This window comes from Arachis ipaensis, chromosome B04 (assembly GCF_000816755.2).
Source record: "Arachis ipaensis cultivar K30076 chromosome B04, Araip1.1, whole genome shotgun sequence".
NCBI classification, from domain to species: Eukaryota; Viridiplantae; Streptophyta; class Magnoliopsida; order Fabales; family Fabaceae; genus Arachis; species Arachis ipaensis.
In genome coordinates this window covers 129,359,127-129,372,481 of record NC_029788.2, presented here as the reverse complement: position 1 = coordinate 129,372,481, position 13,355 = coordinate 129,359,127, and the positions used below count along the sequence as shown (strand labels likewise).

Sequence of the window (13,355 nt, the reverse complement as noted above, 5' to 3'; positions counted from 1 at the left end):
ATTGTTTTGTTGGAAAGCATGCTAGAGTATCATTTCATAATTCTGGACCTCATAGGAGATCACATGTTCTAGATTTAGTTCACACTGATGTTTGCACTATGGATGCTAAGACACTAGGTGGTGCATCATATTTTGTTACTTTTATTGATGATTATTCTCGAAAAGTGTGGGCTTTTGTTTTGAAATCTAAAGACCAGGTGCTCGGAATCTTCAAACACTTTCATGCAAGTGTTGAAAGAGAAACAGGAAGGAAATTGAAATGTGTTCGAGCAGATAATGGTGGTAAATACAGGGGTCCGTTTGAAGAGTATTGTAAAGGATATGGGATCAAGCTTGAGAAGACGGTTCCTAAGACTCCTCAACATAATGGAGTTGCAGAGAGAATGAATCGTACTATCAATGATAGAGTCAGGTGTATGCTCTCTCATGCAAAGTTGCCTAAATCCTTTTGGGGTGAAGCGATGAGGACTGCAGTAGATCTGATCAACCTTTCTCCTTCAGTTCCACTTAATGGTGATGTTCCAGAGAAAGTTTGGAGAGGGAAAGATGTCTCGTATAGTCACTTGAGAGTGTTCGGCTGCAGGGCTTTTGTTCACATTCCTAGAGATGAAAGGTCTAAACTTGATGGAAAGTCAAAGCAGTGTATCTTCATGGGTTATGGTCACGAAGACTTTGGTTACAGATTATGGGATCCGGTGAGTAAGAAGATAATTAGAAGCCGAGATGTGATTTTTCTTGAAGACCAAACTATTGAAGATCTTGAGAAGACAGATAAGCCAACAGTAACTGTTAGACGTTCTGTTGATGATGAACCTGGTCCTTCCACTAGACCTCCTGTTGATGGGAAAGATGTACAAGTTGATAATGATGGTGATGATTTGCATGATGAACCTACACCTCAACCTGAGGTGCCAGATGTTGAAGTTCCACCTGAACCACCAGTTGAGCCTGAATTGAGAAGAGGAAAGGAGCACCTTGTATGCAAGTTGAAGAAGAGCTTATATGGGTTGAAGCAAGCGCCAAGGCAGTGGTACACGAAGTTTGATTCCTTCATGGAAGGTCATGGGTATAGTAAGACATCTTCTGATCATTGTGTCTATGTTAAGAAATTCTCTGATGGTGATTTTATAATTCTCTTGCTTTATGTTGATGACATGTTGATTGTTGGTCATGACACTAAAAAGATTGAAAGTCTTAAGAAAGACTTGAATAGATCCTTTGCTTTGAGAAGATCCATACTGATGATAATGGTTCAGATATGATGACTAAGAGTTTATCTGCAGTGAAGTTTGATTCCTGCAAAGAGAAGGCGGGCTTGGTGGAGCAGCCTATCCCCACTTGAGTTGGTGAGGGGGAAATTTGTTGGTGGGTTCCCAACCTCAAGTGGGGCCCACACATTAAAACAAAAAAAAATAATAAATAAATAAATAAATAAAAAAAAGTGGCTTTAAGCCATGGAGGAAGGGAGAGAGAGATTTTTTTGAAGGCTTCATTCATTTGAATGAAAGGAAAAGAACAGCAAGGGTTTCGGCGTTGGAGAAGGAAAAATTTGGGGGAAAAGGGCAAGCCAACTTTGATCACATTGACTTGGTAAACTTGCTCCATTTCTTATGAAATTTTAGTATGTTATTCCTGGTGTAGAGATGAACATTAGGATATAACTTATTTGTTGTATTGCCTTCTCTTTTGCCTGATTTGAGATACCCACTTTGTGGAGGGTGGAAGTTTTTTCTGTTAAACAGGTTATTGTTTTTGAACCTGTGTTGAGATTTTCCCAACAAAGAGCACTTTTTGGGCCAACCGTGGGGAGCTCTCGACAACCGGGGAGAATTCGGGAAGGAATCAAGTGAGAGAACATAAGATGAGAAGACACCACATCCAACTCAAAACCTTAAGGTGTCAAGTTAATGGGTCTCTCATCTTATAAACTCTTTACTCTTCCATGCTTTCTTTTATGTGGGACTAACTTCAACACTCCTCACACTTGCAACACTAACAATAAAGATCTAATTAAAAAATTACCAAAAAGTATATAACCATATAAGCAGTTCACATTATTACAGGCTATACATATAATATTTAGCTTTTAAAATTTACTTTTTCAATTCTCAATCCCTTCTCACACTTGCAATGTTCTTAATAATATATGCTTCCTCCAACCGGAGGATCAAAGGTCACAGATAACAAGTTGTAATCACCACTTGTGTTGGAATCTGCTTCCTCTTGCAGTGCCAGGGCATGCTGAAGTTGAGCTATCACTTCATTCATTGTTGGTCTCTCATTTGCTTCAAACTTCAAACAGCATTTTGTGACATTCAAGAATACTTCCCAACACTGTGGTGCAACCTTTTCCCTTTAGATTGAGATAAATAACCCTTCAACAATTGGTAGCTTGTTTGTTAATACCATTTTTAAGAGAATTATACCAAAGGAATAAACATCACATTTATCTGTGAAATCATGTCCTTGTAACAACTCCGGAGCAGCATAATCTTCTGTAATAAGCCACAGAATTGGTGACTGGTTAACAACACAAATGATTAAATCAGTATTTTTGCTTTGAGAAGATAAAAGTGAAAATAAAAAGTCACCTGCATGAATTTTCTTGGACCAGGGGAGCCCAAAATCTGAGAGTTTGGGCACCATATCATAATCCAAAAGGATGTTGCTGAGTTTTATGTTATGGTGAAAAATTGATGCTGTGTGAAGGTAGTTCAATCCTTCTGCTACTCCAATGCATATTTCTAGTCTTTTCTTCCATGTTAGAGCTGATTCATTCCAATTTAAGTGATAATGGAGAGATCCATTGGGAATATACATGTATACAAGAATCTTCTCATCAAGTTCATCACATAATCCAAAAAAAGAGACCAAATTCGGATGGCGAAGTTGGGAAATATTCTATCTTTTAAATTCCACTGTATATCATTATCAGAAATAAATAACCAATCCAACTTCTTTATTGCAATTGAATGATAAGCAGCTCCATTTAGTAAGATACGACCTCTGTATGCTGTACCAAAGCTTCCTCTACCAATGACTCTGCGTTCAAAGCCGAAGGTTGTTCGCCTAAGATCGGCTAGAGAAAACTGATGAAATATCAACTCTTCTAAATGAATATCATGCATAGAAATGACTTCACCTAAGTTTATAATGGTGGTGGATGATAAAGAATAACAACCATTGTTATTTTTGATATCTGCTTGTGCCTGCAATAACAAAGCATGCTCAAGCAACACTTCTACTTCACCCATTGTTGGTCGTTCATCAGGTTCATGCATCAAACATCTTTTTGTAACATCCATGAATACTTCCCAGCACTCTGGTACAATCTTTCCCCTGAGGGTTGGATCAATGATCTCTTCGATTGGGAATTGCTGCATAAAGGCTATTACATTCCATGGTTGAACTTGATCATCAATGAACTTTTCTAAGTATTTGATTTCACTCTTCCCCTCCAAATGTTGGTTACTTAACATGTTGGCCTTGCTAAGAAACAAATCCTTCTCCTTCATGCATACCATTACAAGTAGAACCATACCAAAGGAGTAAACGTCACATTTATCTGTAACAGTCAGGCATTGGAAACACTCAGGGGCTAAGTATCCAAATGTACCTACAAGTGAGATTATTATTTGAATTATTTAATTACATTCTTTGAAGTAAGCTTATAAAATTGAAAAAATCAATCAATTACCTGCAACATAGTCTACTGCAATTGGTTTTGGTTTGGAAGTAGATAGTGGTCCCTGCAATGAAAGCCCAAAGTCTGGGAGCTTAGGCACCATATTGCTATCCAAAAGAATGTTACTAGGTTTTATGTCACAATGAAAGATAGAGCGCTTGGCTCCAGCATGAAGGTAGTGTAGTCCCCGCGCGACTCCTATACATATCTCTAGCCTTTTCTGCCATGATAGTGTCCCTATTGTATAGGTGATCATGAAGAGAGTCATTGCACATGAACTCATACACAATAATCTTTTTCTTTTCATGGTTGCAAAATCCTACAAGAGAGATCAAATTAGGATGATGAAGCTGGCATAGCAACTCAATTTCCTTCATGAACTCAAGGAAATGCTGGTTGGAGTTGCAACACTTGAGCTTTAATGCAATTGTATGGTCTGATCCACCATTGTGTTTGAGACATCCTTTGTATACAGTGCTAAAACCTCCTTTTCCAACTATTAATTTCTGGTTGAAGTTTTTGGTTGATCTTGTAAGATCTTCCAGGGAAAATTGATGGCATAACAATTCTATAACCGTTGGAGAGTGCTTCTTGGATGAGCTTGTCTTCTTTGAAACAGGAAAGCTTATACACTTGAGAAGCATGATTCCAATCTGAAATACCTGTTTGGCTATCAAACAAAAACAAGATTCTACTGACATTTTATCCCCATTTTCACAGCTAATCACCTCGTATGGAATGAATTATGAAGCAAAGACCAAAATTTGTGAACCAATATCAAAAGTTACCAATTTTTTTTTTAAAATAGGAAAAGTCAAGTATCTGAGTACTGATCTGCTGAAGATGAAAGCAGAGACAAAATTTCAGAACTTTCTCAATTGTTGTAATCAGTAATCTACTACTCCATCTCAATGGTTCTTCTCAGGTAGTTCCTTATCTCGTTAGATTCTCATTCAATAAGAGAGCTAGAAAGTTGAGTTCTTTTGTTTGCTTTTCAATTCCATTATGATTCCCTTGATTGACTGCAATTGTGCTACTGTCATTTTCTTCACTTATTATGGGTTGGATGTTGACCTTGTCATGATGAACTCTCCTAGTAAAAAATGAGAATGGAACAGAACATTCCAAATTACAAATTTTCTTGTATTTACATTTTTATTTATTTATTTACTTTTTCAAAATCCACTTAAACTGTTGCTGTTTTCCTTGGACATATATACCCAAGTAACTCTCACCTTAAATCTTCATTGGCCTACATTTGCAAGGATTTACTTAGAAAAAATGAAATTATGGGATAAGATAAGAGCACATAGAGTTACATGAAACTAACATAAGTACAAACTTTAACTCTTGTTTTCTGTTTCTTAATCTGCTACATGAACAGCTACTTCAGTGACAATGGGATTGAAACAAGTGATTGATTTTAGAACTACATCTGCCAAACATATCTTCTGCAAATTCAGACAAACCACTCAACTAAGGAAATCATATTTTTTACCAGAATTATTGCAGTTAATTCTTGGCAACAGCTTCCTCTTGCAATTTTAGTGCATGTTCAAGTTCCACCTCCACTTCTCCCATGTCTGGCCTTTCCCTTCCCTCCATAAGCAAACATCTCTTAGTGATGTCAACAAATGTTTTCCAACAATCTGGATCAATCTTAGACTTAAGAATTAGATCAACAATTTCATTTGCAGATGACCTCAGTGATTGATTAAAGCCTTGAAAGTATTCTCTGATAATCTCGTGTGCCGGCTTTGCACTCACAACTTCTAATAGAACTATGCCGAATGAAAATACATCTGATTTTTCAGTCAACATATTTGTTGCTGCATATTCCCGATCAACATACCCCATTGTTCCCTTCACATCTGACTCCACCCTTGTCAATGATTTTGAAGTACTAAGTGCTCCCCTTTTGGATAATAATAGGCTTGAAACTTTTAGTTCCCAATTACTATCCAAAAGAATGAGACGTGTTTTAATGTTCCGGTGGATAATAGTGTACTTGGCTCCTGTGTGAAGATAGTGCAGTGCACGCGCCACTCCTATGCAAATTTGAAGCCTCCTCTTCCATGTAAGTGGATCTATGTTCCCACGATGAAGATGATCACGAACGGAACCATTAGACATGTAATCATATACAAGAACCAACTCGGTTCCTTCAATGTAGAATCCAACTAAGGAGATGAGATTGGGGTGTTGCAGCTGAGAAAGCAGGACAACCTCATTCTTCAAGCTGGAAAGACCAAAAACTGAATCCTTCTTGCACCGTTTGATGGCAACTAGTGTAGAACTGTTTTCCAGATAACCTTTGCAGACATTGCCAAAGGAGCCTTCTCCAACTTTCAAAGAATTATGGAAGTTATTTGTTGCTGATTGCATCTCTGAAAGTGAAAACTGACGGCAGAGTTCACTTATAATGGATGACGGTTGTTCTTCTAAGATACGTGTTCCTCTATCACCAGAAGAAGATCGGAAGCAGCAAGAAAAACCAGATAGAAAACCCATTTGTGCTGTGTTTTGAGTGATATTGAAATGCCTTCTGTATAGGCAGTAACTTAGTTTGCACTAACAGATAGAAAGTAACAAAGTTTATTGAAACAATGTTAAGTAATTAATTAGAATGAAGTTGATAGAATTATATATGCAGAAAGTTTCGATGATGATGTCAATAGAATATAGCTATGATCTCAAAATATAACAGGAATTTTTCTGATCTCCTCCTTTTCATGGTTCACATGCACATACATGTAGGTTGTTCATATGTTTCAACTGATGTGAAATAGGTCTAAATAATAATAATAATAATAATAATAATATAAAGGAGTAGAAGCAACTATATGTGAAGATGTAGGTTTTCTATATATGAAGATGAATGCAGAAGCAACTATTCAGACCTTTTTACTTTGGCTGAGTGCAGAATAATTGAGCTAAAAAAATTAAAGTTCAGCTTTGTGCTAATAATTGGGTCAAAAAGTTGTTTTAATTGTAGTGACAATTGCAGGTTTGCAACCTCCATTTTGTTAACTTTAGTCTTTCAATCTTTTTTAGCCGCTAGTTATGCTTTGATGCGATGGATGAAGTTGTATAATAAGTTGATATGAGTTGAAATAGGCGTATTCTAAATTATAATTTTAAAAATTAAAAAATTAAAATCGTGACTTACGATTTTGTATTTTTTTTTATCTTATACGAAATCGTGATTTTTGTTTACTTTCTTTTTTTTTAAAATCGTTATTAATAACTTTTTTTTATCTCATATAATTGTATTATACCAAAATATCATAAGAGTTAATACTCAAATTCGTCTCTAAAAGATCACGCGATCTCCAATTTTACCCGTGAATGATTTTTTTAATCAAATTAGTCCCTGAATAATTTTTTTTAAATCACGTTCGTCCTTCCGTTAACTTCCTCACGCTGCCGTTAACGATCTGCTGACCTGGAACGTGAAGTGGCAATACGAATTACACCTGGCATACCATGTGTGTTGCTGACGAGATATGTTTAGCAAAATGTATCAATTTAGTCTCTAAATTTCAATTAAATAAACCCTAATTCCCATCTTCCCATGAATATGAATGCATTGCTTGAGTGTTGTTGCAGATTTAGCCGCTGTTGAGGGAGGAGAAAATCGATTTCGGCGCCATGAGGGAGTGGAAGTGGAGGTCCCATAGTGGGTTTCCGTCGCACTCACATGATAGTTATGCTTCGAGCTCGTCCATGTGAAGAAGAAGGGAAAACGATGAGAAAACCTGTTTTTGCGGTTTAAAACCTTTGATTAAAAAATCTGGGACATCATAAGTTATTTCATACTTATCCAAGATATTAGGTGAGTTTAATTTTGTATGAATGATAGCATCATCTTGGCTTTCACCATTTATGTGAGATTAACTTTTTTATTCAATATTTTTAGGAGGGGAGCTACTGCAATTTTTTTAAATGGGTTGAAGAAAATAAACATGTTGTTGCAGAAGGTCCAAAGAGAGTCTCAAAAACTGATGTAGAACTGGATATTGATTATGAAGATTGGAAGGTTAAATTAGCATGGAGAAGTGGAAGTGCCATGCAAAATGGTGAGACAAACGGAGAAGGCTTGTAACGGGGATAACCGGGCATGGAAAATCAACTGTTATTGGTGAATCCCTTTTGATCATATGTTTATCCAAGTAAAGCTAGTAGTGATGTTAAGTTATGTTATGTTTGGGCTATTGATAGACTTTTGAGATTGAAAGAGTTGATTATGTAATGATGAAATGAGCTATTTCAACTTAGTTGTGTTTAATTCAACATATAATTTATCCATTGAACACATACAGACAATAGTACACTTTGAAATCGATGCAAGAATGGGATGATTCTTCTATTGTTCATGATAATGTTAATCAAATTAGTCAATTTTAAAGTATACTCCTGCAACATGTTTTGTAAAGGTAATATATAATTTTAGAGAGTCTTTGCATTTCTGGTGTACATTTGGATCTTGAAGATTGTGGTCTTTTGAATGTAAATATCACTTTTTGATGAACCTCGAATTTTGGTGAAAGTATATATGAAATTACTTTTTAGTTTAGCAAAAATACTTTTGAACTGTAATGTCATTATTACCTTCATATTAACATTAACTAACTTATACCTCTAAAAGTAATTTTATTTTATTCAGTTAAAAAAAAATCTAATTCTCCTAACTCATCCATGCTTTGCCAATGATGCTATTACAACAATCACTTGTAAGCTGTTAAGTACAGAGAAGCAAGACAAAGTAATTAACTAGTTAAACACTAGGTAGCATTATATTAAAACAACACTAACATGTAAGCAGCCTTATCCGAGTGTTAGAAATTATAACTCAAAATGAGGCTCAGGAATAAGTGCTATGATTTACCCTTATTGGTCATTACATTTTGGTAACACCAAATATAACTAATTTAAATCACTATACAAAACTTGTGTATGTTAATGTGTATGTGCAAAGATTATTGACAATGAGGACTTAACATATACAAAGGTGTTGTAACAATCTAAGTACTCTCATGCAAGAGCAAGATATATTTTCATTAGGGCCTAGATATGCTGGTAGACTCATTATGCGCTTATCTAAGACGGAACCTGATAAATATAGCCCTGTATAAAAACATAGACAACAACCATGGAGCAAAACACATGATACTAAGCAAATGGCTTTATCTTTCTTTCTTAGAGGCTTGAAACTTGGAGTTAGCACAAATGCCATGCAGCTGCAGCTGGTTTGGGTGAGGCATTCATTACAATCCAGTCGGCATCCGTGGTTAGCCTCTTCAACCCTTTGTCAAGGAGAACACCAGGAACCTTCTACAATCCTTGCACATTACAACCTCTGTATTATCCGGCTCATAATATAGATATCCATCCCGTTCTTTTTTAAACTTTCCACCATAGTAAAATACAAAAATCATTGCAGGACTTTCCATCTACAAAAACAGAACAACACCAAAACATAAACCCACATCACACAACCTAGTCATAATCATAACAAAAATTAGTCTAACACCAGAATGAACATGCATCAAACCCATAAACCCACAACAAAATAACCCTAAAACTTGTCGTTCCATCTTCAAAAGAAAAATGTTCTACCTAATATTATAACTTGATTAGCAACATCAACGTCGTTCCATCTTCAAAAGAAAAATGTTCTACCTAATATCATAACTTGATTAGCAACATCAACAGACAAATGTATTTCAAATTAAATTCCAAACCTTAACCTAACTTAACAATCCATATAAACTCAGCAAGATACAATGATACACACTAACAATGCAAAGCCACAAAAAATAACAACAAAAAAAATTAAAGCTTTACCTTTCACCTTTACGATGCCTTCTTCCACTGGTGTTCGGTCTCCGTGAGTCCTCCAACTTTGCACTCTGTTAGTGCGAACCCTTCCGCAAATGTCGTTTTGCAGAATGGTGAACTGAACAGGCAGGTTCAATTCTTTGGCAAGTGTCTTAGGGCAGAGCTTCAGAGAGAAGAGAGGAAACAAGAGGTTTTGGAGCGAAACAGAGACATGGTTGCTACGAGAGGTGGTGATGGAAAGAAACGCTTGAATATTCATTCTGGAGATCAAACGACTTCATATTACGGGTTGGGGTCAAAACAAATAAAACTATGTCGTTTTGGAGTGTGCCATGCTGTTAGTTAACGTTCCACGCTAGTGATCGTTAGCCACGTCAGCCACTGAAATGACGGAAGGACGAACTTGACCAACCCAATTATTTTTCGAGGATTAATTTAATTAATTTTATCTTTTGAGGACCAAAATGGAGATCGGATCATTTTTTAGGGATGAAATTGACTATTAACTCATATCATAACATTAACAAAAACACCGATAACAATTCAATATAAAAAAAATTAACCTCTTTTAAATTTTAACAAACAAATATTTACGCATTTATTTTTCAACAAATATAGATACTCTAGTAAAAGTCAGTTAATGTATTTAACATCTCCCTCACACTAAAATTTGCAAATTCAGTTTCATATAGGTTTGAGTTTTGTTTAACTCATGTTATGATTCTTACTATTCTTTATTTCTTAATCTCTCATACCAATATATCATATGATTATAAAATTAATTCATAATTTTATATTATATTTTCTATCTTTTTCATTCTCATTTTTTTTTTTTTACTTTCTCTTAAATTATTTGCAAACCAAAAACACCATAAAAGAAGATAAAGTATGACAACTAAAACAAATGTAAAAATAAAAACAAAAAATAAAAATATAATTTTGTACAACTCTAATATAAAAATTTTAGGTCTTTTTAAAAAAAAAATCAAATTCTCAAAATAATAAATTATATTCAAATTCTCAAATAATGAAAACTCAGGTGCAGTCGACTTCATGTGAAGTTGATAGTTGAGAGCCGCTAGATGAAAATTTAGTCAAATCAGTCAAATCATCTAACGACTCTCAGTTATCAACTTCACGTGAAGTCGAGTTTCCTTCTCAAATATATATTCTCCCAAGAAAAAAGTTTTGTAATAATCTAAAAAAATAATTAAAAAATAAGTATTTTTTTCCATATCCAATTCAAAAGTAACTCTTCCCTTCCCTTGAACCTTGGTCTTTTGTTTTGAACGCAATTTCATAGGGTGAGCACGGGTAGCGGGTATCCGATTACTTGTCCGAACCTGAACCGAACCAATTAAATTGGTTCTAGAATCAACGGGTAATCAGATCCAACCCAAACCAAACCAATGGCCTTTGTTAGTGATTGGTTCGGATATCGGTTCTGGGATGCGAAATCCGATCCAACCCGTAAACCCGATCATATATTAATTAAATAAAAAAATAAAAAAAAATGTATGACTTTTAGTGGCTTTTAGTAAGATTATTCACTATTAATATGTTTCAATTTTAATAAGTTTAGTTTTTAATGTATTTGGTGTTTAACATATTTAGATTATTTATATTAATGTTACATGTTTATTGTACTTGTTGAATTTTTAAGATAAAAATTTAGTTTTGATGAGTTTGGAAAACTCTAAATTAATATTTGTGACTTTGATTCAGGGGGAGGCTGCGCAGACTTAGCTTCTAATGGGCCCACATAATCAAGTTTGACCCCTCATTGAATTTTTTAATGATTCCTCACTTTATGATGATCAAATCTTTTGAGTGTCATTTCATATCTCATTGGAAGTAGTTAACATCAAATCAAATCCTTCTCTCTCCCCCTCAATCCGTCAAGCAAACTCCCACCATGAGAAAGAAGATTGCTCACAAGAGTTCTGGCCGTGGCAAAAACAAGGAGCCCAGTGTTGATGAAGAGTCGTCTCAGACCTCACCCGTTCCTTCTCCACCGCCGCGATCACCAAAGAAGGCCACACCACACACATCAGGAAAAAACTCTCAGAAGCCCAAAGGTTTCGTGTTGCATGAAACCAGGGAACCAGCGAACCTTGAGTCACTGGAGTTCAAGAACAGGTTTCACAAGCCTCATTCTCATTTTGATCCATCCAGATTCCTGACATGTGCATTTTATGAATTTCATCAAGAAATTCTGGAAAAGAGGCATATCTGTCTTTCCTACCTTGTGAACCTTGATTATCTGTCAACAAAGGGAATTATCTTGCAACCTATGTTTGATAACCTCAAGTGGTCCCCTCTGCTACACATTCACAAAATGGTATACCCAAAACTGGTTCGGCAATTTTATGCGAACCTCAGAATGATTGATGGTGCTCTCCATTCTTATGTGAAACGTGTGCATATGGTTCTGAACTCTGAAACCCTGGGTGCTGCCCTCGGGTACACGGACGAGGGACCAAAGGTATACATGAATGACAAATGGGATGATCATGTTGGGATAACTTACAAGCAGGTTCTCAGCCATATTTGTGCAAACATGTCTGGATTAGATGGCACGGTCCCTACTCATAAAGCTCTTGGACCAACAAACTCATTGCTGCATCGCATCATTACCCACATTTTAACTCCACAGACTGGTTCTCACAATAGGGTAACTGTATCTGATTCTTTAATCATTTTTGCCCTTGTTACTTCTACTCCTATTTCATTTGCTTATCTTATGATCAGACATATGTGGGACTGTGTGAGAAGTACCAAAAAGGCAAATCTGCCTTATGGAATGTTTCTCACGTGTATTTTTGAGTACTATAAGGTAGATTTAACAAATGAATCTGTGGAAAACAAAACTTCCATGATCAAAGGTGGTGGTGCGGTAAAAGGAACAAAGAGCAAGAAACCAATGCCAATGGACAGTGATATTGAAAGCCAGTTTGAATCCTCTAAAGCCACTGAGTCCACAAGGGAAATCCTCACCGAATTCTCCAATATGTCCACTCTCATGATTCAATTCCATAGAGCTGCTCGAAAGCTAGCATATGAAAATGAACGTGCCTGGGGCAGATGCAAAGAGCGAGTGGGTATGATGCTGGAAAATTTGGAAAAAGATCTGGGCGCTGGCAGTGATGAAGATGCCGCAGATTCTGATTATAATTTGTCTGATGATTAATTTTTATTTTACTTGATATTGGCTCAAGTAGGCTCAATCCTTTTTTTTGTATGAGTGTAACTACAAACTCCCTGCTCTGTGATACTTTGAAACACTCATGTTATTTTGTTGACTTGTTATTATGTTTATCCTGTGGTATTCTTCATGTGTTATCTTGTGCAGGTGCCCCCCATGATGACAAAAGGGGGAGGAAAATGAGGAAAATAAGTTTCCAAAATTGAAATTGGAAACAAAGAAAAACAGGGGATAAGAAGAATAGGAACAGAGATGAAATTTTCAAAATTGAAAATTCGTGATCTCTCTTGTTCGAAAGATGCCTATTAGTTGCTGATAATATTTGCATTGTTCCAACTGCATTTGGTTTATCATGTTTAGTTAATTCTGATTTGGCATCTGGTTTATAATTATGCTTGATGACTGGCTGTTGATTAATTATTAATAGGCTTATTGATTTGAAAATGTATTTTTGGCAGTTCCTGTAAAATTGTTTAAAATATCAAAAACTGCCTTATTTTGCTCTACAAATATTTTTCTTCATGTTATTTTGCTCTGATATGTTGAACAGGAAAATGTTTGGATTTTTGTTGAATTTTGTAATTTTTAATGTTTGAGCAGAAAATCAATTATGATAACAAATGA

General features: G+C 35.6%; 2 protein-coding genes and 1 pseudogene across 3 annotated transcripts; all 3 read right to left on the bottom strand.

The window, feature by feature from the left end:
• Positions 2,013-4,599, bottom strand: LOC107637350 (annotated as a pseudogene).
• LOC107637349 (receptor-like protein kinase ANXUR2) lies at positions 5,025-6,527 on the bottom strand. The gene has a single exon (XM_016340774.2). It carries the CDS (start codon positions 6,194-6,196, stop codon positions 5,198-5,200), a length of 999 nt encoding a protein of 332 aa, XP_016196260.1. The 5' UTR covers positions 6,197-6,527; the 3' UTR covers positions 5,025-5,197.
• On the bottom strand, positions 8,435-9,991 carry LOC107638151. 2 transcript variants are annotated; one of them, XM_021122079.1, is made up of 2 exons: positions 9,540-9,991; positions 8,435-9,138 (listed from the first exon to the last, which is right to left on the bottom strand). In XM_021122079.1, the coding sequence occupies exons 1-2, from the start codon at positions 9,783-9,785 to the stop codon at positions 8,986-8,988; spliced, it is 399 nt and encodes a 132-aa protein (XP_020977738.1). In that variant the 5' UTR covers positions 9,786-9,991; the 3' UTR covers positions 8,435-8,985. The 2 variants fall into 2 exon arrangements, 1 of the variants encoding a protein (XP_020977738.1); XR_001619755.2 differs by having other exon boundaries at positions 8,460-9,138; positions 9,533-9,982.

What these genes read in the sequence shown, in the direction of transcription:
- LOC107637349 (XM_016340774.2), bottom strand. Translation starts at nt 6,196, where the DNA reads ATGGGTTTTCTATCTGGTTTTTCTTGCTGCTTCCGATCTTCTTCTGGT.
- LOC107638151 (XM_021122079.1), bottom strand. Translation starts at nt 9,785, where the DNA reads ATGAATATTCAAGCGTTTCTTTCCATCACCACCTCTCGTAGCAACCAT. An exon ending in TGGAAGAAGGCATCGTAAAG is followed by an intron (nt 9,139 to 9,539) that starts GTGAAAGGTAAA and finishes CTGTTTTTGTAG; the next exon opens with ATGGAAAGTCCTGCAATGAT.